General features: G+C 43.8%; 1 protein-coding gene across 3 annotated transcripts in view; it reads left to right on the top strand.

Annotated features, from left to right (window-relative positions):
* Positions 1 to 23,957, top strand: part of LOC140741713 (monoglyceride lipase-like) — a 95,844-nt gene that overhangs the window by 51,968 nt on the left and 19,919 nt on the right. For 2 of the 3 annotated variants that reach the window (XM_073072006.1, XM_073072004.1), the window contains one exon: positions 20,518 to 20,628. The exons of the other annotated variant lie outside the window; for it this stretch is intronic. In XM_073072006.1, coding sequence (XP_072928107.1) covers positions 20,518 to 20,628 — 111 coding nt within the window. The remainder of the gene's footprint in view (positions 1 to 20,517; positions 20,629 to 23,957) is intronic. 3 annotated transcript variants of the gene reach the window in all.

The raw sequence follows: 23,957 nt of genomic DNA, 5'->3' as shown, positions 1-23,957 counted from the left end.
CATTGCTCAATTCCTGCCGTTGTCTGTAAGGAGTTCTCCCCGTGACCTCATAGGTTTCCTCTGGGTGCTCCCATTTCCTTCCACCATCCAAAGACACACCAGTTAGTAGGTTAATTGGTTACCTGGGTGTAATTGGGCAATGCAGGCCGGGAAGACCTGTTACCGTGCTGTCTCCCTAAATAAATAACATAAAATCCAGAGAAGTGTGAAGTGATTCACCTTGGAAGATTGAATTTGAATACAAGGTTAACGGCATGATTCTTGGCAGTGTGGAGGAACAGAGGGATCTTGGGGTCCACGGCAGAGATCCCTTGAAGTTGTCACGCAAGTTGATAGGGTGATTAAATTGATAAGGTCTGTGGTCTTCATTAGTTGGGGGTTTGAGTTCAAGAGCTGTGAGGTAATGTTGCAGCTCTATAAAACTCTGCTTAGACCATTGTGTTCAGTTGCGGTCGCCTCATTATAGGAAGGATGTTGAAACTTTAGAGAGGCTCCAGAGGTTTATCAGGATTAGAGAACACAATTAGGGGCATTTAAAAAAAATCTTAGGCAGCTGGATGATAGAAACGAGGAGGTGATGTAGGAGGGAAGGGTTAGATTGATCTTAGTAGGTTAAAAAGTCAGCAAGTTGACCAAAGGGCCTGTACTTTGCTGTGACATTCTACAGGTAAGGGACAAGCTTTATTTGTCACATGTACATCAAAATATTGAAATGTGTCATTTGTGTCAATGACCAACGCAGTCTGAGAAATAGCTGGGTTAGCCCACAAGTTGAAATGGGTCAGGATTAAAACATTAAAATCTACAAGGCAAGCTATTTTTACACTGAGACTGGTTGGTGCCTGGGATGGGTTGTCAGGGGAACTGGTGGAAACAGGTATTATAGTATCATTTAAGAGCAATTTGGACAGACACGTGAATGGAGTTCAAAGTAAATTTATGATCAAAGTATGTAAGTGTCACCATATACCTGAGATTCATTTTCTTGCAGGCATTCACAGTAGAACAGAGAAATATAACAGAATTAATGAAAAACTACACACAGAAACTAACAAACAACCAATGTGTAACAGAAAATAAATACAAAATACATAAATAAATACATAAATAATACTGAGAACATGAACTGTAGCATCCTGGAAAGTGAGTACATGGGTTGTTTAGTGTTGAGATGAGTGAAATTTTTATCCGGTCTGGTTCAGGGGCCTGATGTTTGAGGGGTATTAACTTTTCCTGAATCTGATGGTGTGGGACCTAAGGCTCCTGTACTTTCTTCCTGATGGCAGCAGTGAGAAGAGGGCATGTCCTGGATGGTGAGGGTCCTTGATGATGGACTCTGCTTACTTGAGGCAGTGCTCCTTACAGATGTGCTCAGTGGTGGGGAGGACTTTGCCTGTGATGGACTGGGCTGTGTCCATCACCTTCTGTAGATTTTTCCATTCCTGGACATTAGTGTTTCCATAAACAAGAGAAAATCTGCAGTTGCTGGAAATCCAAGCAACACCCACAAAATGCTGGAGGAACTCAGCAGGCCAAGCAGCATCTATGGAAAAAAGTACAGTTGAGTTTTGGGTCGAGACCCTTCGGCAGGACCAGAGAAAAAAAGATGAGGAATAGATTTTTGAAAAAACGAGGAGTAGTGTTTCCATATCAGGTGGTGATCCTCTGGAATCCGATGTTACTGACAGATAGAGAATGGAGGGATATGGAACGTGTGCAGACAGATGGGATTCAGTTGGACTGGCACGACAAGGTGGGAAGAGCTTGTTCCTGTGAAGTACTGATCTATGTTCCATGTTCCACTGCCTTCAGGAGCATTTTCTCAGCCAGTACATTGGTAAGCCCAGCTAGAAAGGCTTCAACGTTCTATTCAGAAATCTGTCTCATTTACGCTCATTGCCTCTGCCTCCACAACCTCCCAAAGATTCACAGCTGTCTGGCTGAAATAAAAGTTCAATTCCCTGGAGACACAAAGTACGGAAGACGTAGTAATCTATAACAATACACGGTCTGCTAGAGGAACTAAGCGAGTCGAGCAGCATCTTATAGGGGAAAGGAATTGTCGATGTTACAGGTCGAAACCCTGCATCAGGTACCCATTATTTTCTCTTCCCTCTCCCCACCACATGTATTGTATATCTCTTCATCGGTATGGAGACCAAAGCTACTCCAAGTGCAGTTCTGTCAACGCTCTGTCTAAATTCAGTAAGATGTATGGCCCTATACTCAACCCTTCTTGCAAGAAATGTCAGCACACTCAAGCTGTAAGGTCTTGACCCAAAACGTCGACTGTCTCTTTTTTCCCTTAGATGCTGCCAACCCACTGAGTTCCTTCAGTGCCTTTGTTTTGCAGCTCCAGATTCCCAGCATCGGATCATAAGACCGTAGAAGCAGAATTAGGCCATTTGGCACATCAAGTCTGCTCCACCATTCCATCACGGCTGATTTATTATCCCTCTCAACCCCATTCTCCTGCCTCCTTCCATAACTTTTGATGCCTTGTTAATCAGGAACATATCAAACTCCACTTCAAATATACATTGCCTCCACAGCTATTTGTAGCAATGAATTCCATAGATTCACCAGCCTCTGCCTAAATAAATTCCTCCTCATCCCTGTTCTAAATGGATATCCCTCTATTCTAAGGCTGTGCCCTCTGGTCCTAGACTCCCCCACAGTAGGAAACATTCTCTCCCCATCCATTCCATCCAGGCCTTTCAATATTTGATAGGTTTCAATGATATTCCCCTGTCATTTTTCTAAACTCCAGTGAGTACAGACCCAGAGCCATCAAGCACTCCTCATAAGTTAATGCTTTAATTTCAGTGATCATTCTCATGGACCTCCTCTAGACCCTGCAGTCACTTGTGTCTGTATGATCAGCGTACTATTTGTTTTTCCAATGTTTCCCATTTCTTAAATAAATCCTGATTTACTGAAATTTAAAGTTAAGTTTAAGTTGAAGTTCAAGTTTATTGTCATTCACCTGTACACATGTATATCAACAAATGAAATAATGTTCCTTCAGACCAAGGTGCAAAATACAGTACAGGTATGTATAATTCACACACAACACATAAAGCAGTATTGCCACAAATAAATTAACAAATAATAAAATATATTTCAGAAGATTGAGCAGTTTCAAGTTCCTGGGTGTCATGATCTCTGAGGACTTAACCTGGTCCCAACATATCAATACAGATATAAAGAAGGCAAGACAGTGGCTATACTTCATTGGGAGTTTTTGTATTGCATTGAACTGCTGCTGCTAAGTTAACAAATTTCCTGACGCATGCCAGTGATAATAAACCTGATTCTGATTTAGCACAAGGTGCATTTATGACACAAGTTCCTTAATGTTGTTCTAGCCAGGAGTGGTAATGGGGACAAGCTCCCACTACCTATTAAATGCTCTAATGGCGTACACCTCAAATAGCCTCTGACAACCAAGTCCAGCTCCTGACTGTCATGTGTGGCTTAGCTACTAAGCCTGGTGGAAGCATTTGAGAAGGGGTAAAGGTGGGTTACTGGTGCCTTAAAACCAACCGCTTTGGGCAGGTGGGGCTCATCAGCTGTGGTTGGCAGCTCATTTAGGAGAAGGAAATCTCTGATCTCAAATCTCCGCTGCCTTGCGGCTATACCCACTCATGGGGGAGGCTTTGGGAGTAAACCCTGAGGGAAAAATCTTGAGCTGGAGTCCCTAAGGCAGTCCTACACTGAGTTCAATGCTGACTGGCAACTCCTGCGACACTGCTGTATTGGTACCAATCTGTATTGGTCTCTGCCATTCCTTTCAGTTCATCAGATGTGTGGAGAGGGGGAGCTTGCTACATGGGCAATAGCTTGCTCTCCATATTGTACTGCCCTGACTTTGCATATCTAGACAGCTAGGACACAACATCCATGGCCAACCCTGCCCAACGGAGGCCTCAGAATGACACAAGCTAAAAAGTAAACAGAATAATTCTACTGGTCCTTCGTAAGTGATGAGATGTGGGTGGTGGCAGGGTCTCATTCGGTGAGACCTGGCTGTTCTTTTCCCTTCCGGTCAAGATGGTGCCAGTGTACAATGCTCCTTCAATCAACATCTTCTGGATAGACCACAAAACTATTTATTTCACTTCTTTTATGTCTGTTTCTCATCTTGAATGTGATTCTGAAACTGCTAGAGCTGTTTGGAGATTGATTCAGCAATTCAGCACTTTGCTGTCTGTGAGAAGATTCCGGGAACTAGTGAGTACGAACCTCGAGGCAAAACAATTTCAAGACTGGCGTGAGCCAATGTACAACCCCATTTTGCCAATTATGCTTCCATTATTCACTGATTAGAATGGCGCAGAGGATTGCAACCTTGAGGCAAATGCATAGGGTGAGCGCTGATTGCTGGTAGGATCGCTCTGCTGCTGAAGTTGAAGCCAGTGTGGCCTACTGTTGTGCCCAAAGCCTCTCTTTTGATGATGCTGGTGAACGTTACCAAGGTTTCTGCATATGGATTTTGAACTATGGACTTTTTATTTCAATCTTATGGTTTTTATATTCTGTGCTTTCACGTTCTTTCTTGTTTATTTGTGCAAGGAGGGAGGGATCTGGGGATCGATGTTCTTGTTGCATTTCATGTGGGGGGTGGTTGATGATCATGTTGGTGGGTTTGCTGTTTCTTGCTGAACTGACTTGCATGGTTTTTCTTTATTCCGTGGCTGTCTTGAGAAGCAGAATCTCAGAGTTGTATACCGCATACATACTTTGATAATAAATGGGCCTTAGATGGGGGAATCTCATTGAAACCAATCGAATATTGAAAGGCCTAGATGAAGTGGATGTGGAGAGGATGTTTCCAATGGGGGGGGGGGAGCACTGCCTCAGAATAGAAGGATGACCCTTTAGAACAGTAGTTGCATGGACTGTGGGAAGAAGATGCTTATCATCCTAACAGTCCTTGTTCCCAGCTGGATCTGGGAGTATGCCTTATGAAAACAGGTTGAGTGAACTCGGCCTTTTCTCCTTGTAGCGACGGAGGATGAGAGGTGACCTGATAGAGGTGTACAAGATGATGAGAGGCATTGATCGTGTGGATAGTCAGAGGCTTCTTCCCAGGGCGGAAATGGTTGCCACAAGACGACACAGGTTTAAGGTGCTGGGGAGTAGGTACAGAGGAGATGTCAGGGGTAAGTTTTTTACTCAGAGAGTGGTGAGTGCGTGGAATGGGCTGCCGGCAACGGTGGTGGAGGCGGATATGATAGGGTCTTTTAAGAGACTTTTGGATAGGTACATGGAGCTTAGAAAAATAGAGGGCTATATGGGTAAGACTTGTAATTTCTAAGGTAGGGACATGTTCAGCACAACTTTGTGGGCCGAAGGGCCTGTATTGCACTGTAGGTTTTCTATGTTTCCATGTTATTTTGCTGGGATTCAGACTTGTGTCTCCTGGTTAGTGGTCCAGAACTCTTGCCGATTTGAGGGAACTCAAACTGTATACCAAGGGTTCCCAACCTGGGGTCCACAGCCCCCTTGCTTAATGGCATTGGGCCGTGGCATAAGTAAGGTTGGAAACCGCTGCTGTACACTGAAGGGAGGGTTGAATGCACACACTGGAGTGCTCAGTTCATTCACTTTAAACAGTAACATTTAGTCTGCAGGGAGGTCAGTGAGATGGTGCTGAGTGGAAAAAGGAACAGAAATCTAAGATGAAACTACACAAAGCAGGCTCAACAGGGCTCCTAATTACTGTAGGATGAAGTGGGATAGACACAGTGGGAGCGAGACACAGAGAGAGAACAAGTTCCTCTGTTCAGACGGGCTTTATTCCCACGTTACATTGATTCATGCTGATTTTAATTCACACACAAGCACAGAGTGTTAATTGTGATTTTTTTAAAATTCCAATTGATGCTTTATATTTCAAATCAGTTTTATTTTCAGCCGTATGAGCTATTGATTCAGAATCAGAATCAAGTTTAATGTCACTGACATATATTGCAAAATTTGTTGTTTTATGGCAGCAGTACAGTGCAATGCATAAAAAAACTATAAATTATAACTAGAAATCTGCAGATTTGTATATAAACCTCCTGCCTGATGGTGGTAGTGAGAATAGAGCATGGTGCATTTGATTTCTACAGATGTACTGTGGCGAGCATTCTAACTGGCTGAATCACCGTCTGTGGCGGGCTGTTCCCATTGAGGTTGGATGAGATTAGAGATGAGATGAGGTTAAGAGTGAGGGGTGAAATGTTGAAGGGGAACATGAGCGACAACCTCTTCACTCAGAGGATAGTGCGAGCCTTGAACAAGTTGCCAGTGGAAGTGATGAATGCAGGTTCGATTTCAACATTTAAGAGAAGTTTGGATAAGTACATGGATGGGAGGGGTATGGAGGGCTGTGGTCTGAGTACACGCCAATGGAACTATGCAGAAGCATAAACTAGATGGGCTGAATGGCCCGTTTTTGTGCTATAGTGCTCTTTGATTCTATGATTTATATTGCTTGTTGATTTAAATAAATTTTGCTTAGCACAAGCAAATAAAGAATTAAATCCAAGGGAGCCACAGGAGAGAAAGGCAAGAATAAAGACATTAGGTGCTCTCCCCAACACCTTCCCAATAAATCTCATGGCGCGACAGATTCTCTAGCCTTAACAATATTACTTACACAGCCTGTTGTTTAGATTCATCTAATGATTTGGCAGTCACCATCATTTATACTAGCTTTCCAATGCCAAGTTTATTTAAATAACAAAATCCGGTTTTCACAATGATGTGATTTGAATTTACATCAGCTGATTATTCGCTCTCTCTGAGCTATATGCTCCTAACTCATAGTATCATATCACAGGCTACCGCTTCAGAATCGGAATCAGGTTTAATATCACTGGCATATGTTGTGAAATTTGTTAACTTTGTGGTAGAAGTACAATGCAATACATGATAAATATAGAAAAAACTGAATTACAGTAAGTATGTGTATGTATATTAAATAGTTAAACTAAGTAGTGTAAAAACAGAAATTTAAAAAAGTAGTGAGGTAGTGTTCATGGGTTCAACGTACATTTGGAAATCGGATGGAAGAGGGGAAGAAGCTGTTCCTGAATTGTTGAGTGTGTGCCTTCAGGCTCCTGTACCTCCTTCCTGATGGTAGCAATGAGAAGAGGCATGACCTGGGTGGTAGGGGTCCTTAATGATGGATGCTGCCTTCCTGAGGCACCGCTCCATGAAGATGCCTTGGATACTACAGATGGAGCTGATTAATTTTACAACTTTCTGCAACTTACTTCAATTCTGTATGGTAGCCCCCCTCACCCTGTTCCCCCTCCCCCCACCTTGATACCAGACGGTGATGCAGCCAGTCAGTGCTCTCCACTGTACACCTGTAGAATTTTTAGGTGACAAATCAAACTTCGTCAAACTCCTAATGAAACATAGTTCCTGTCTTGCCTTCCTTCTGGTGTCAGTGGGTGGGGGAAGAAATTATGTTGGAAGATTAAACTCAAATTGCTCAAATGGAATGCTGAAGTTCATAGGTTCCTGTACACCTGCTTTTGAGCATCGGCATCTCATTTTCATTTATTCATGCAGATTTTGGAATCCCAGTCTATATCTATTGACCATCCTTGATTACCCTTGGGAAGGTGGGTTTGAAGGATCACCTTACTTACTGCCCATTACACCGCTGGTGTTTAGGGCAGCAATGAAGGTCCTCCATCTCTGGTGGTGTTCAAGGCTTCCTTCATCATGTCAGTAGCTTCCTCTCAGTGTTCACTACTGTCAGTCCATGGAAGTCCCAGGTGGAGACTCAGGAATACTGTCACACACAGATGTAGAAGGATTCTTCGTTGTTATTTCTGTAACATTTTTGTTTGACTGAGCTCAACCCCTGAACCTGGAGGACCGGTGGACCACTCTTAGTCTGGCCTCTACCCTTTGACCTGTTTGACATGGGTGACCCCACCAAGAGCCAAAGCATAAAGCCCTAACCCAGCCATCATAGCTTTCCAGGTCATTGAGGCATGCAAACTTCCAAACCAAGACAAGGTTATCGTCCTCCTGGAGGGTGAGGAATCAAAGATCAGCTTTATTCACATACATGGATTAGGAATTTGCTGTGGTGTGTGGGCATAGCATGCACAAAAAATAACAACATTCAACAAGGCGCTAAGAGGCATAGATCGAGTGGACAGCCAGAGACGTTTTTCCAGGGCAGAAAATATACCTACACAAGGGGTAGGTATAATTTACAGGTGATTGGAGGAAAGTATAGATGGTATGTCAGAGTTATGCTCTTTACACAGGAAGTTCTGGGTGCATTGAGCACCCTGCCAGGAGTGGGGGTAGAGGCAGATACATTAGGGACACTTAAGTAACTCTTTGAAAGGTACATCATGAGGCCACCATGGTTCAGGGTTGGCCATGGATGTTGCGTCCTAGCTGTCTAGCTATGCAAGCCAGGGCAGTACAATATGGAGAGCAAGCAATACAAAGGAATGGCAGAGACCGAAACAGTTTGACACCAACAGTGTTGCAGGAGTTGCCACTGTTGAACTCAACATTGGTCTGCCTAAGGGATTCCAGCTCCAGATTTTTCCTCGGGTTTAGTCCTGAAGCCTTTCCCATGAGTGGGTATAGCTGTAAGGCAGTAGAGGTCTGAGATCAGAGTTTTCCTTCTCCTAGATGAGCTGTCAACCACAGTTGACAAGCCCCATCTGCCTAAAGCAACTGGTTTTAAGGTGCCAGTAACCCACCTTTTTCCATTCTCTTTTCAGTAGAAACAGTTCCGCTGGGCTTAGTAGCTAAACTACTTGGGAAGGCCAGGAGCAGGACTTGGTTGTCAGAAGCTATTAGATACGCACGCCATTGGGAGCATTTAATAGGTAGTGGGAACTAGTTCTGAGCCTGGAGCAAGTCACTGGGCAAAGAAATCTGGGCCCAGAGCCTTTTGCAGCAGCGGTGGTTGGGTCCTATTGTGAGTTACAATGCACTGTTTAGACCATTTAAACACTGGCCCAGGTCGGAGGCGAGAGCCAATTTCGCTCACCCTCCGTGATGGTCACTCGTCTCTCCAGGGCACCAGAGCCTTTTGCCGTTCTGTTATTTAGTCAATTTAAACACTGGCCCAGAGAGACTGAAAAGACAGGGTGTCAGTTGGGAAGAGAGCCAATTTCACTCATTCTCTGCGATGGTCATCTCCATGGTGTGGAGGCTATGAAGACTGCCTCAGCTGCTGTGCTCCAGGCCCGCTAATGTGATGAACTGATAAGCGAGGCTTTGGGCCTACTCCGCGGAGGCTGCTCCAGGGTTCGGATCTGAGCACTCAGTTTTGGTTTGAATGCTGTTGTTTGCTTCAATTGTTTGCACGATATGTATTTTTTACTCTCACTAGTGCATCTAGTGTTCGTCTTTTATTTATATTTATATATTTTTCTTTAATTGTGTTCTTTTGTTTTTCTTGCTTTGTGGCTACCTGTGAGCAAGCAAGTCTCAAGGTTGTATAATTGTGCATTCTTTGATAATAACTGAATCTTGAATTTTTAACTGCCAAGATATAAGGCGGTTGATTATAAAATCTCTGGGAACTGTCAGATTCCTCAAAATGCTGTTTAAACTCTGGCTAGGCCACGTCTGGAGTGCATACAGTTCTGGTCACCTCACTATAGATAGGATGTTGATGCTTTGGAGAGGATGCCTCTAAACCAGGATGCTGCCTGGTGTAGAGGACAGGTGCTGTCATAACAGCTGGACAAACTTGCGTTGTTTTCTCTGGAGTGGTGGAGGCTGACAGAAGATCTGATTGACAAGATTATGAGAGGCATAGATAGAGTGGACAGAGAGTATTTGTTTATTGAAATGTCTAATACCAGAGGGCATGCATTGAAGGTGAGAGGGGGTAGGTTCAAGGGGGATATGAGGGGTAAGTTTTTTACTCAGTGGTGGATACATGGAATGCGCTGCCTGGTATGGTGGTAGAGGCAAATATATTAGAGGCTTTTAAGAGATATTTAGATAGGCATATGGATGTGAGGAAGATGGAGGGATTTGGACATCGTGTAGGTGGGAGGGATTAGTGTTTGGTTGTTTTTGATTTATTGTTTAGCTTGTTTGGAACAAGATTATGGGCTGAATGGCCTGTACTCTTCTGATTTCTATGTTCCCCTCCAAGGGAATTAGTGAAACGGATGGGATTTCAATCTGGTCATCATCGCAAATGACTGTTCTATTTTTAAATCCCTTGTTATTAACTGAATTTAAATTCCACATCTTTCTCATTGGGATTTAATCTCTGAACTCTGAGTTCGGGTTGCAGTTGTTTGCTGTCATTGTAGTGAGAAGGAAAATTTAATGCCAGAGGATTAAAATAGAAAAGCAAGCTTAATAAGGCATTGGTCAGATCACACTTGGAATATTGTGAGCAGTTTTGGGCCTCTTGTCTAAGAAAGGATGCGCTTGTGAGACGGTTTGGAGGAGGTTCAAAAGAATGATCCCGGGAATGAAAGGGTTAATATACCAGGAGAGTTTGATGGCTTTGGACCTTTATTCAGTACAGCTTAGAAGTATGAGGGGAGATCTCATTGAAGCTTATCAAATATTGAAAGGCCTAGATAGAGTGAATGAGGGGAGGATGTTTTCGATGGTAGGGGAGTCTAGGACCAGAGGACGTAGTCTCAGAATAGAAGGTCATTCACTTAGAGATGTAGAGGAATTTATTTAGTCAGGGGATGGTGAATCTGTGGAATTCATTGCTACAGGCAACTATGGAGGTCAAGTCATTGGGTATATTTAAAGTGGAGGTTGATAAATTCTTGATTAATCAGGGAGTCATAGGTTATGGGGAGAAAGCAGGAGAATGGGGTTGAGAAGGATAATAAATCAGCCATGATAGAATGGTGGAGCAGACTTGATGGGCTGAATGGCCTAATTCTATGTCTTATGGTCTTATCACATTGCAGTGAAAGGGGAAGCCATTAGGAAACGAACTACTCTAAAAATGTATTTGCTGGACATGCTCTACATCCCTGCCTGTTCATATGCCTGTCTAAATGCCTTTCAAATGTTGCTGTCATATCACCACCCCTGAAAGCTGGTTCCAGTCTCTGAGTAAAAAACCTTGCCTAACACACCACCTTATATACTTCCCTTCTCTCTGAACAGCTTTGTCCCCTAGTGTTTCATATTCCCACCCAGGGAGAAAAACGTTAACTTCTTAACGTCTCCCAGTGTAGGAATGTTTTTCCTTGCAAAACACAATCTTCCTTTCTCTGGGTACCTTTACACTAACGGGGAAAATAAATCTACCGTATCAGAAGACCCTTCCAAAATTCTTCACAGGAATCATCAGGCAGCCTACAGATTTGATGGCCTGAACATCAAATACTCTAACTTCTGGTAATTTCTCTCCCCTCCCCCTTTCTTTCCATTCCCCATTCTGGTTCCTCTCTCATCCCTTTTCCTCACCTCCCTCTGGTTCTTTTCCTGCTTCCCATAGTCCTATAGTCCACTCTCCTCCCCTATCAGATTCCTCCTTCAGCCCTTTACCCCTTCCACCCATCACCTCTCAGCTCCTTACTTCATCCCCTCCCCCCTTTGCAGTACCTTCCTCCTCACCTGGTCTCACCTATCACCGGCCGGCTTGTACTCCTCCCCCTCCCCCCACCTTTGTATTCTGGCGTCTGCTCCCTCCCTTTCCAGTCCTGATGACGGGCCTTGACATGAAGCGGTGACTCTTTATACCTCTCCATAGATGCTGCCTGACCTGCTGAATTCCTCCAGCATTCTGTGTGTGTTACTCCACAGGAAGTGCACTTTCAGGCTTCCAGCGAAGAACAGTTAATTAAATTGTAAATTGCAACGAGGCAGTTCCAGTGTGTGACTGTGAATGAGATCCCAGCATGTGAAAGCCTCACGCTCACTGCCTGAGGCTCTTTAATTGAGATCCAAAAGTAGAGGAAAAAAAGCCCTGACTCTGTTAATGCTCGAGGAATCGATGCTGTATTTTTGTGCACCATGCTGTGACGGTGATGCAAAAACGACAGAGCTGGCAAGTGGGATCTGCGTTGTAAATCCTGCAGGAGAGAGGGGCTTCAGAGGGAGCTGTGTGAAGATTTTGCACAGAATTTAAGTAAAGATATTCATCTAGGCAAATTGTATAGGCAGACAAGCCAGTAGAACAGGATCCCACTAGTAAAGGCTGATGCCGGTGATGCGTTGGGCAGATTTGACATCACTGGCTGAGGCAGTGAATACAAGGACAGGGTGGTTATGATAGAACTTGTACAGAATGATTTGACTATAGGAACAGGACATCTTTAATTGGTTTAAATGGGGAAGTTGGTGAACTGCACCCTGACCTGCTGAGATCTGTCAGCATTATGTGTGTGTCGCTCCAGATTTCCAGTATCTGCAGTCTTTTGTGCCTCCATTAAATTGGTAAATTGGCCAATTACCTTTGAATCCTGCCGCTGTCTTTAAGAAGTTTGTACGATCTCCCTGTGACAGTGTGTTTCCTTTGGGTTCTCCAGGTTTCTCCCACATTCCAAATATGTACGGTAAGGGTTAAGGTTGGTGAATTGTTGGCCTGCTATGTTGGCACTGGAAGTGTGGCAACATTTGCAGGCTAACTCAGCATCACCCTCAGACTAACTCAAAAAAATACATTTCCCTGTATGTTTTGATGTATATGTGACAAATAATGCTAATAGCCAAAATATGTACAGTGAAAAATTTTGTTTTGCATGCCATCTGTACAGATTATTTTATGACTGGTATCGGTAATGGTTTATTATTGTCACATGCACCAAGCTCGTCTTGCACACTGATCAGAGGTAGGGTAAAGGCACAACAATAACAATACAGAATAAAGTACAACACCTACGGAGAAAGTGCAGTGCAGGTAAATGGTGACGTACAAGATCATACTGAGGTGAGGCTAAGAGTCCATTTTACTGTCCAAAAGGTCTGTTCAAGCATTTGATAACAGTGGGATAGAAACTGTTCTCGAGCCTGGTGGGACGTGCTTTCAGGCTTTTGTATCTTCTCTCAGATAGGAGAGGGGAGAAGAGAGAATGTCTTTGATAATGCCGGCTGCTTTACTGAGGCAGTGAGAAGTGTAGACAGAGTTCATGGAGGGGAGGCTGGTGCATTGAGGTAGTGCAAGGGAAAAACAATAACAGGTTGCAGAGTGAAGTATTACGCTCCCAGAGAAAGTGCAGCACGTACGGACAATAAGTTGCAAGGGTCACAATGAGGTAGATTGTGAGGTCAGGAATCTGTCTCATTGGACTGGAGGACCATGCTTAATTGGATTATTTTTTTCAAAAGGTAAAAGTGAAAAGCTTTGTTTTATTTATTTATTGAGATACAGAGTGGAGTAGGCCTTCGAGCCATGCCGCCAGCAATCCCCATTTTATCCTAATTGCGGGACAATTTACAACAAGCAAGTAACCTACCAAGCGGTATGTCTTTGGAACGTGGGAGGAAACTGGAGCACCCGGAGGAAATCCATGCAGTCACGGGAAGAATGGACAGACTCCTTAAAGACTGCATTGCATGCCACCCAGATAGATCATTCCATACCTGAGTACAGCGAGGTAGGACAAGGGAATACGGAACATCAGGTTACATGTGCAGAGAAAATGCGTTGCAGGAAGGCAATAAGGAGCAAGGACCTGTGATATTAAGATGTTACTGTAGCGGTGATGTACCTTGCATTCTGGGTTAAGTTTTAATCTCCTTGTTTGAGGATAGATCTTCTTGCCATGTCAGACATAGAGTCATTTGACAGGGAAATAGGCTCTTTGGCCCCGCTCATCCCTCCCGCTCCAGACGTTCTTTTTTCTCCCCTCAAAGTAAACCACAGTAAATTTATTATCAAAATACGTGTATGTCACTATGTGTAATAATCTTTCAAGAATCACTAGATTCTGGAATGGTTCCAGAAGACTGGATAATTGTAATTGTCACTCCAACCTTCAAGGAGGGAGGAAGTCAGAAGAAAGGAAACTATAGGCCAGTTAGTCTGACCTCAGTGTTTGGGAAGATGATGGAGTCGATTATTAAGGATGAGGTTTCAGAGTTCTTGGTGGCACATGATAAAATAGGCTGTAGTCAGCATGATTTACTCAAGGGAAAGTCTTGCCTGACATACCTGTTGGAATTTTTTGAAGAAATAACAAGGTGAATAGAAAAGGAGAATTGGTTGATGCTGTGTACTTGGATTTCAGAAGGTCTTTGACTTGGGAGATGTTGTGCATGATTCCCTAAAGGTTAATTTGCAGGTTAAGTCTAGGGTGAGAAAGGCAAATGTGATTTTGGCATTCATTTCAAACGTATAAAATATAAACACAATGTTGAGACTTTATAAAGCACTGGTGAGGCCTCACTTGGTGTATTGTGAACAGTTTTGGGCCCCATAACTTAGAAAGGATGTGCTGAAACTGGAGAGGGTTCAAAGGAGGTTCACAAAAATGATTCCAGAATTGAATGGCTTGTCATAGGAAGGAAGTCTGATGGCTCCAGGCCTGTATTCACTGGAACTCAGAAAAATAAGGGGTGACCTCATTGAAACTTATCATTTGGTGAAAGGCCTTGATAGAGTGTATGTGGAGAGGGTGTTTCCTATGGCAGGAGACTATGACCAGAGGACACAGACTCAGAATAGAGGGGTGTCCTTTTAGAATGGAAATGAGGAGGAATTTCTTTAGCCAGAAAGTGGTGAATCTGAGGAATTCTTTGCCACGAGCACCTATGAAGGCCAAGTCATTGGGTATATTTCAGGCAGAGGTTGATAGATTCTTGATTAGTCAGGGCATGAAGGGATACGGGGAGAGGCAGGAGATTGGGGCTGAGGGAAATGGATCAGCCATGATGAAATGGTGGAGCAGACTTGATGGGCCAAATGGCCTCATCCTGCTTCTATATCTTATGGTCTTATATACAGCCCTGAGATTAATTTTTTGCAGGCATTCACAGTAGAACAAAGAAATAAAATAATAATTTAAAAACTACACACAAAGACTGACAAACAATCAATGTGCAAGCAAGACAAACTACATATGCTGGATCAGGAGCCTGACTAATGATTTAAAGTTCAAAAAGTAAATTTATTATCCAAGTACATATATGTTACTATATACAACCCCGAGATTCATTTTCTTGTGGGCATGCATGGTAGATGCAAGGAAACAGCATAGAATCAATGAAAAACCACACAGGTCAAGATGGACAAACAACCCACATGCAAAAGACAACAATCTGTGAAAATACGAAAAAAAGCAATAATAATAATAATAATGAAAAATAAACAGTAAATATTAAGAACATGAGATGAAGAGTCCTTGAAGGTGAGTCGATAGGTAGTGGGAACAGTTCAGCGATGGGGTGAGTGAAGTTTAGTGAAGTTATCCCCCTGGTTCAAGAACCTGATGGTTGAGGGGTAATAACTGTTACTGAATCTGGTGATGTGGGTCCTGAGGCTGCAGTACGACCTTCTTGATTTCAGCAGTGAGAAGAGACGAGAGAGATGCTGCTTTCCTGTGGCAGTTCTCCACGTAGATGTGATCAATGGTGGGGTGGGGAGGTCCTTTTCCTGTGATGGGCTGGGCTGCGTCTATTGCTTTTTGCAGGCTTTTCTGTTGTTGAGCAGTGCTGTTTCCAGTCCCCATCTCCCACTGAGCAGAAGATACAAATCCTGAAAGCACGTACCACCAGTACACATGACAATAATAAACCAATTTAACAAAGGTTGCTTCAGGAGTCCTCTCAAGATAGTTGATCATTTGTCCCACGTATGTCAATCCTTTGGAAAATGGTGATGCTGGGTTTGAACAGTTTCCCACCAGGAGTTAACGGTCAGAGGACAGTATTCACTGTGATCATGGGAAAACACAAAGAGGGACTGGTTGACAAGCATTGTGGCAACGTTGCCGTACGCCCCACTATGTTCTCCAGCGCCGTGTAGTATCATCACCAGGGCCCTGCAAGAGCGAGGTGAAGAGGATTTACCAGTGGAATAATAAAGATTAGCTTTATTTGTTACATGCACTTTGAAACACTGAAACCAGCAGTGAAATATTCCTTTTGCATCAACGACCAAAGCGGTCTGAGGATATGCTGGGGGCAGCCTGCAAGTGTTGTCGTGCTTCTGGTGTGCACCTAGCGTGCCCACAACTCACTAATCCTAACCCGTATGTGTTTGGAATGTGGGAGGAAACCAGAGCACCTGGAGGAAACCCACGCAGTCACAAGGAGAATGTACAAACTCCTTACAGAGAACAGTGGGATCTGTTATAAGACTATTGAACCGCTCCCTAGAATGATCAGATAGACTCCTGACCTCACAGTCTACCTTGCGGCCTTGCTCCTTACTGTTTGCAATGCGCTTTCTCCGTGGCTGCAACAACGTATTCTGCAATCTGTTATTGATTTTCCCTTGTACTACCTCAATATTCAGAGGGCACAGCCTCAGAACACAGGGACGTTCTTTCAGAGTGGATATGAAGAGGGATTTCTTTAGCCAGAGAGTGGTGAATTTGTTGCCACAGGGGGCTGTGGGGGCCAAATCTTTATGCGTATTTAAGGCAGAGGTTGATAGGTTCTTGATTAGTCAGGGGATGTAGGGATATGGTGAGAAGGTAGGAGATTGGGCTGAGAAGGAAATGGATCATCCATGATGAAATGGCAGAGCAGACTCGATAGTCCGAAAAGCCTAATCCTGCTCCAATATCTTGTAGTCTTCTGATGTGATGAAATGATCTGTACAGATGGCATGCAGAACAGTTTCTGAGTTTATTGCTGTCACCCGTACCAAAGTAAGCTCACTTAATGATTACCAATCATCATGAAGTCATGAAAAATTGTTTGCAACAGCATCACAGGCACACAGGTTCAGACAGCACACAGAACGTTAATTACACATCAACTATACCAGGCTTGAAGAAGAAGAAGGACAGGGACAAACAAAACATTGCTGCAAAAATGAAACATCACCGGAATCTACATGAGCTATAGGGAAAGGCTAAATCAATTAGGAGTTTATTCCTTGGAGAGTAGAAGAACAAGGGGAGATCTAATCGAGGTTTATAAAATTATGTGGGGTATGTAGATAGGGTAAAGGTGGCAGGGTGGAGATAGGTCTCGGCCAAAGGAGGTGTAAGTCATTCCACTAGCCTGCAGGTCACCCTTGGGCAAGGTGTAGCACCTGCCTAGCCCCTGATCAGGGTCACATGAAGCCATGGGAGCCAGTGGTGGATTGTCGTACGAGCAGCCGGTGCACATTGCAAGTCCTGCTTATGCGACCACTGAAGCCAGGCAGACAATCTCTGAGGAGCTTCTTGTAAATTCACTGCCGACAAGAAGGTTGTTCGGCACAGCTTTGTGGGCCGAAGGGCCTGTATTGTGCTGTAGGTTTTCTATATTTCTGTGTTTCTATAAGAAGCACAGAAATAAGGTGATGACAAACCACTTTAGTAGAAACATTTGCCAAGAACAATCATGATTGTGGATAGAGCACGATTGCCAATGTCATATGGGATGGCACACAATGATGATGATGAGATAGGGTAAATGCAAGTAGGTTTTCCTCTACTGAGATTGGGTGAGACTAGAGCTAGAGGTCATAGGTTAGGGGTGAAAGGTGAAATATTTTAGGAGAACTTGAAGGGGTTGTCTTCACTCAGAGGGTGATGTGAGCATGGACTGAAGTGCCAGCAGACACATCCTGTTCTCATCGCTATCATCAGAAGCCTGAAGGGACACACTCAACGTTTTAGGGACAACTTCTTCCCCCGCCGTCAGATTTCTGAATGGACATCGAACCCATGAACACTACTTCACTTTTTTTGCACTTTTATTTAATTTAACTTTTAGATATATATACTTACTGTAATTTATGGCTTTTATCATTATGTATTGCTTGCATAAACCAACAAATTTCACAACATGTGCCAGTGATATTAAGCCTGATTCTGATAACTATAACAGAGTCAATGAAAGACCACACCAACTTGGGCAATCAACCAGTGTGCAACAGACAGGAAACTGTGGAAATACAAAGAAATATAGAATAAATAAATAGGCATAATATCGAGAATGTGAGAGTCCTTGAAAGTGAGTCCATGGATTGTGGAGTCAGTTCAGTGTCGAGTTTTGCAAATGTATAGAACTTCAGTCGGTATGCATTTGGAATACTGTGTGCAGTTCTGGTCTTCCTATTACAAGAAGGATGTGGAGGTTTTGTGGACAATGAAGAAATTCACCAGGATATTGCCTGGATTAGACATTATTAGCTGTAGTGAGAGATTGGGCAACCTTCGATTGTCTTTTTCCGAAGCATCAGAGGCTGAGGGGAATCTTGATAGAAGTTTATAAAAGTTTGAGAGGTCTAGAGAGGATGGAAATGTCATTTAGTAGAGGGCAATGCTTTAGGGTGACAGGGGGAATGTTTCAGGGAGATGAGTGAAGCAAAATGTTTTACATGGAGAGTGGTAGGCACTTGGAGATGAAAAGAAAGATTAGCTTTATTTGTCACAGGTACATCAAAATAAGCAGTGAAATGGGTCATTTGTGTCAAACCAAACCAGCGAGCATTGTGTTGAACAGTCTGTAAGTGTCATTGCACTTCCTGTGGCAACATACATGCCCACAACTCACTAACCCTAACCCATACATCTCTGGAATGTGGGAGGAAAGCGGAGTGCTGGGAGCAGCGGTTCCCAACCTTTTTCTATGCCATGAAGCCTTACCACCAACTGAGGAGTCCACGGACCCCAGGCTGGGAACCCCTGGAGGAATCCCATGTAGCCACAGGGAGAATGTACAATTCCTTACGGACAGCGGTGGAAATCGAACCCTGATCTTACAGCTGGTGCTGTAAAGCGTTATGCAGACCACTTCATTGCTGATGGAAGCAGATATGACAGATTAATTGATATGACAGGAGGCATCTAGACAGACAGGGAATGGAAGGAATGGATCATGTGCAGTCAGATGGGACGAGCTTGAATTGGCACTATGGTCCGTACAGACGTTGTGGGCTGGGTGGCCTGTTTCTTTGCTGTACTGTTCTAAAGCAATAAACAATCTGCTAAGAGGACTTAGTGGTTGTTGTACTGCATTCTGAACAATCCCGAGACTATATGCTGGTCTAGATTTAGAATGATAGAATATAGCACAGTACAGGTACTATAGCCCATGATATTATGCTGACCATTTAACCTACACCAAAATCAATCTAACCCTTCTCTCCTACACAGCCCACCAGTTTTCTAAATGTCCCTAATGTATCTGCCTCTACCACCACCCCTGGCAGGGTGTTCCATTCTTTGTGCAATAAATGTACCTCTGAAAATCCCCCCTCCCTTTACTTTCCTCCAATCACCTGATTATGCCCTCTTGTTTCAGCTAATTGTGCCTGGGAAAAAGTCCCTGGCCATCCACTCTATCAATGGCTCTTATCATCTCATACACCTTAGTTCTAGGGAATGAAACTAAATGAGAGGAAGGACGATGCTGGAGTATTGGGGAGCTGCTAATGTTGTTTACAAAGGTAGGGATGAGGTAAATTACTCAAGCCTCTCTAAATTGCTGTCATGTCCGGATAATTAGAATTATAATCAGGTTTAATATCACAGTCATACCAAAAGTTCAACAAAAATTCAAAAGTACATTTATATTGAAGTATATACCACCTTGAGATTTGTCTTCTCACAGACAGCTACAAAACAAAGAAACACAATAGAACCCACAAAATAAACCCTCAAAACAAAGAACCAATGTGCGAAAAAAGAGCAAATCATGCAAACAATAAAAAAAACAACAGAACATGAACCACTGGATCCCTGAAAGTGAGTTCACAGCCATGGAGCCAGTTCAGTGTGCAGCCGGTCCAGGAGCCCGATGGCTACAGGCCACAGCCATGGAGCCAGTTCAGTGTGCAGCCGGTCCAGGAGCCCGATGGCCACAGGCCACAGGGACGGAGCTGTGAAATTTGTTGCTTTGTGGCAGCAGTACATTGCAATGCCTATTAATAAAAAATATAAATTACAATAGGAAAAAAAATTATAATGTATTAAATACGTAGTGGAAAAAGAGAGCAAAAAAAGAAAAGAAATAGTGAGGTAGTTTGCATGAGTTTATTGTCTATTCAGATGGTGTGGGGGGGGTGAAGAAGCAGTTTTTAAAACACTATGTGTCTTCAGGCTATCCTCGATGCTGGGGAGGCTGGAGTCCATGATGGAACTGATTGAGTTTACAACTTCCTACAACATGTTCTGATCCTGTGTAGTGGTCCCTCCACACCAGCTGGTGATTGACCAGGTAGAATGCTGTCACATTTTAATGGGATGGGACAAGCTTTCATTTAGAAAGGCAGGGATCGAACAGGGACGTCCAACATGGATTTGGGACTCTGATTAACTGAATGATGTTCTGTTTGGAGGTAACAAAAATGATCAAGCTGCGGAGAGAGCTGGTGTGAGCTGATTAAGAGCCTTCTCTCACTTCGCTAATGTACCCCTGTGTGCTCTTGTACTTCAGGGAGGATTGATTGGTATCTATGCCATGCACGACAGACCAGAAGACATCGCCGGGGCGATCTTCATTTCACCTTTGGTTACACTGAATCCTGAGTCAGCACGACCCTGGAAGGTAATAGTAAGCTGACTCATCGAGCACGCAGAAAATAAAGCACGGTAAAAGGCCCTTCAGCCCAACAAACCTGTACTACTCAAATTACACCACCTACTAACCCCTACGTCTTTGGAATGTCCAAGGACGTGCAGGGGGCAGCGTGTAAGTGTCACCACACTTCTGGTGCCAACATAGCATGCCCACAACTCATTCATCTTCACCCACACATCTTTGGAATGTGGGAGGAAAACTGGAGTACCCGGAAGAGACCCCCGTGGTCATGGAAAGAACATGTCAACTCCTTACAGACAGCAGCCGGAATTGAACCGAGTTGCCGGTGCCGTAATAGTGTTTCGCTAGCTAAGCTGCCAAATCTTGAATTCAGTCAGTCCACGCAACTCATCTGTTCCAACTCCGGGCTTACGTTCAAGCTCCAAGTTCAAGTTTATTGTCATGGGAATAGATGCACAGGGTATCCCATGACAATGAGCTAAGTTAACAAATTTCTCGAGACATGCCAGTGATAATAAACCTGACTCTGATTCTTTCTGCAGCACAGTACAATACAAACAATATAAGTTAACATCAATTGAAATTAACATCAAGTTTATGTTACTTACATGACAAAATAAGTCCAACACTAGTGTAAGACGAGAGAGGGGAAAAGAAATCTATCCCGAGGTAGTGTTACAGTTTTTGTTCAGGAACCTCATGGCAGTGGGGCTGAGGTGTGGGTCTTCAGGCTCTTGTACCTCCTGCCTGATGGCAGCAGCATGAAAACTGCATGGCCCGAATGGTGGGGGTCCTTAGTGCTGGACATCACCTTCTTGAGACGCCAGCTCACGTACCTGTTCCTCAATGCTGGGGAGAGCTGGACTTGATGAAAATAGCTGAGTCCATGTTACTGCTGGAATTCCATTCCACTGGATCCACAGGAAGCAGGCTCCTTATGCAACCTTCTTACCCAGCCCCTGGCAGCGTGTTCCACACACCCACCAGGCTCTACCTCTGACAACTCCCATAAAATATCTTCCTCACCTTAAACAGATTCCTCTGGTTTTGGCCATTACTGGGTAAAGAGTGCCGGCTGCCCTCTCTGTCTTTGCCTCTCATAATCTTTTACACCTCTGACAAGTCACCTCTCATCCTCAGTTGCTCCAAAGAATAAAGCCCCAGCTCACTCAACATACCTTTATAAGACATGCTCTCTAATCTAGACAGCGTCCTAGTAAATCTCCTCTGCATCCTCTCTAAAGCTTCCATATTCTTCCAATAATGGGGTGACCAGAGTAGAACTCAATACACCAAGCATGGCTGGAGCAAGAGTTTTACAGAGCTGCAACGTTACCTCACGGCTCTTGAACTCACGTCACTTTATGTTTTGATATTACCTGCAACAAATAAACTTGAATTTTGATCTTGAAATCTTGGTTGATCCCCTGACTAACGAAGAACACACTATGCACTTTCATAACCATGCTATCAACTTGTGTGGCACCTTTGAGGGATCGATGGCCTTAGACCCCAAATCCCTCAGTTCCTCCACACTGCTGAGCATAACCTAATGGGAGAACCAGTTCTGGAAAGGAATGACATTACAAATTTCACACATTCTGTCCCTCTGAAAAAACACACATCCCACAATGTTTACACTGGAAACTGTAGTGAGCAATCCCGCCGGAAGATTACTAACACATTCCCTGCAGATGAGGTAAAAATAACAGTCGCTCATTTTCAGTTTGCAATTTTAACATGTGTGCACTTTTCCTGGAAAATTAGTTCTTTATTTTTAGGAGCGAGAATTGTTTTTGCTTTTTTCTTTTTGATAGCCACTTTCTCACCTTCCTCCACTCTTGGGAATATGTCAGGCTACTGCTAAGATTGATAGATACTTCACTGAACTCAAAGGAAATGACAATGTCACAGTGACATTGCAAATGCACAGGTATAAATATTAAACAAGAAGTAGAAAGAGTAAAAAAATAAGTTATTACAAACAGTCTAACAGGAGGGGGGCAATCACTTCCCCGGCTGTAGGTTGACTCATTATAGAGCCTAATGGCTGAAGGTAAGAATGACCTCATTCAGCGCTCTTTGGAGCAGCAAATTGTCTTAATGTACTACTAAAAGTGCTCCACTGTTAAGCCAAGGTGGCATGCAGAGGGTGAGAAATATTGTCCAGAATTGCCAGGATTTTCCGTTCGACCACAGCCTCCAGTGTGTCCAGTTTGATTCCTATAACAGAGCCAGCCTTTCTAATCAGTTTATTGAGCCTGTTGGCATCAACTGTGTTGATACCATTGCCCCAGCACACCACTGCTTAGAAGGTTGTACTGGTGGCAACAGACTAGTAGGACATGTGAAGGAGATGCCTACTTACTCCAAAGGACCTCAGTCTCCTCAGGAAGTAGAGTCAACTCTGGTCTTTCTCGTACACTCATCCGCCATCCAGGTTCATAGGTTAAGACAATAGACAGTAGGTGCAGGAGTAGGCCATTCAGCCCTTTTAGCCAGCACCGCCATTCACTGTGATCATGGCTGATCATACACAATCAGTACCCCGTTCCTGCCCTCTCCCCATATCCCTTGACCCTGCTATCTTTAAGAGCTCTATCTAACTCTCTCTTGAATGCATCCATAGACTTGGCCTCCACTGCCTTCTGGGGCAGAGCATTCCACATATCCACCACTCTCTGGGTGAAAAAGTTTTTCCGCATCTCTGTTCTAAATGGCCTACCCCTTATTCTTAAACTGTGGCCTCTAGTTCCGGACTCACCCATCAGCGGGAACATGCTTCCTGCCTCCAGCGTGTCCAATCCCTTAATAATCTTATATGTTTCAATCAGATTCCCTCTCATCCTTCTAAATTCCAGTGTATACAAGCCCAGTCGCTCCAATCTTTTAACATATGACAGTCCCGCCATTCCGGGAATTAACCTTGTGAACCTACGCTGCACTCCCTCAATGGCAAGAATGTCCTTCCTTAAATTTGGAGACCAAAACTGCACACAATACTCCAGGTGGGGTCTCACCAGGGCCCTGTACAGCTGCAGAAGGACCTCTTTACTCCTATACTCAGTTCCTCTTGTTATAAAGGCCAGCATGCCATTAGCTTTCTTCACTGCCTGCTGTACCTGCATGGTTGCTTTCATTGACTGATGTACAAGAACACCTAGATCTCGTTGTACTTCCCCTTTTCCTAACTTGACTCCATTTAGATAGTAATCTGCCTTCCTGTTCTTGCCACCAAAGTGGATAACCTCACATTTATCCACATTAAACTGCACCTGCCATACATTTGCCCACTCACCCAACCTGTCCAAGTCACCCTGCATTCTCATAACATC

The sequence above is a fragment of the Hemitrygon akajei genome, chromosome 19 (genome assembly GCF_048418815.1).
Source record: "Hemitrygon akajei chromosome 19, sHemAka1.3, whole genome shotgun sequence".
NCBI classification, from domain to species: domain Eukaryota; kingdom Metazoa; phylum Chordata; class Chondrichthyes; order Myliobatiformes; family Dasyatidae; genus Hemitrygon; species Hemitrygon akajei.
The sequence above is the reverse complement of the archived record's forward strand: the minus strand, read 5'-3'. Positions and strand labels throughout refer to the sequence as shown.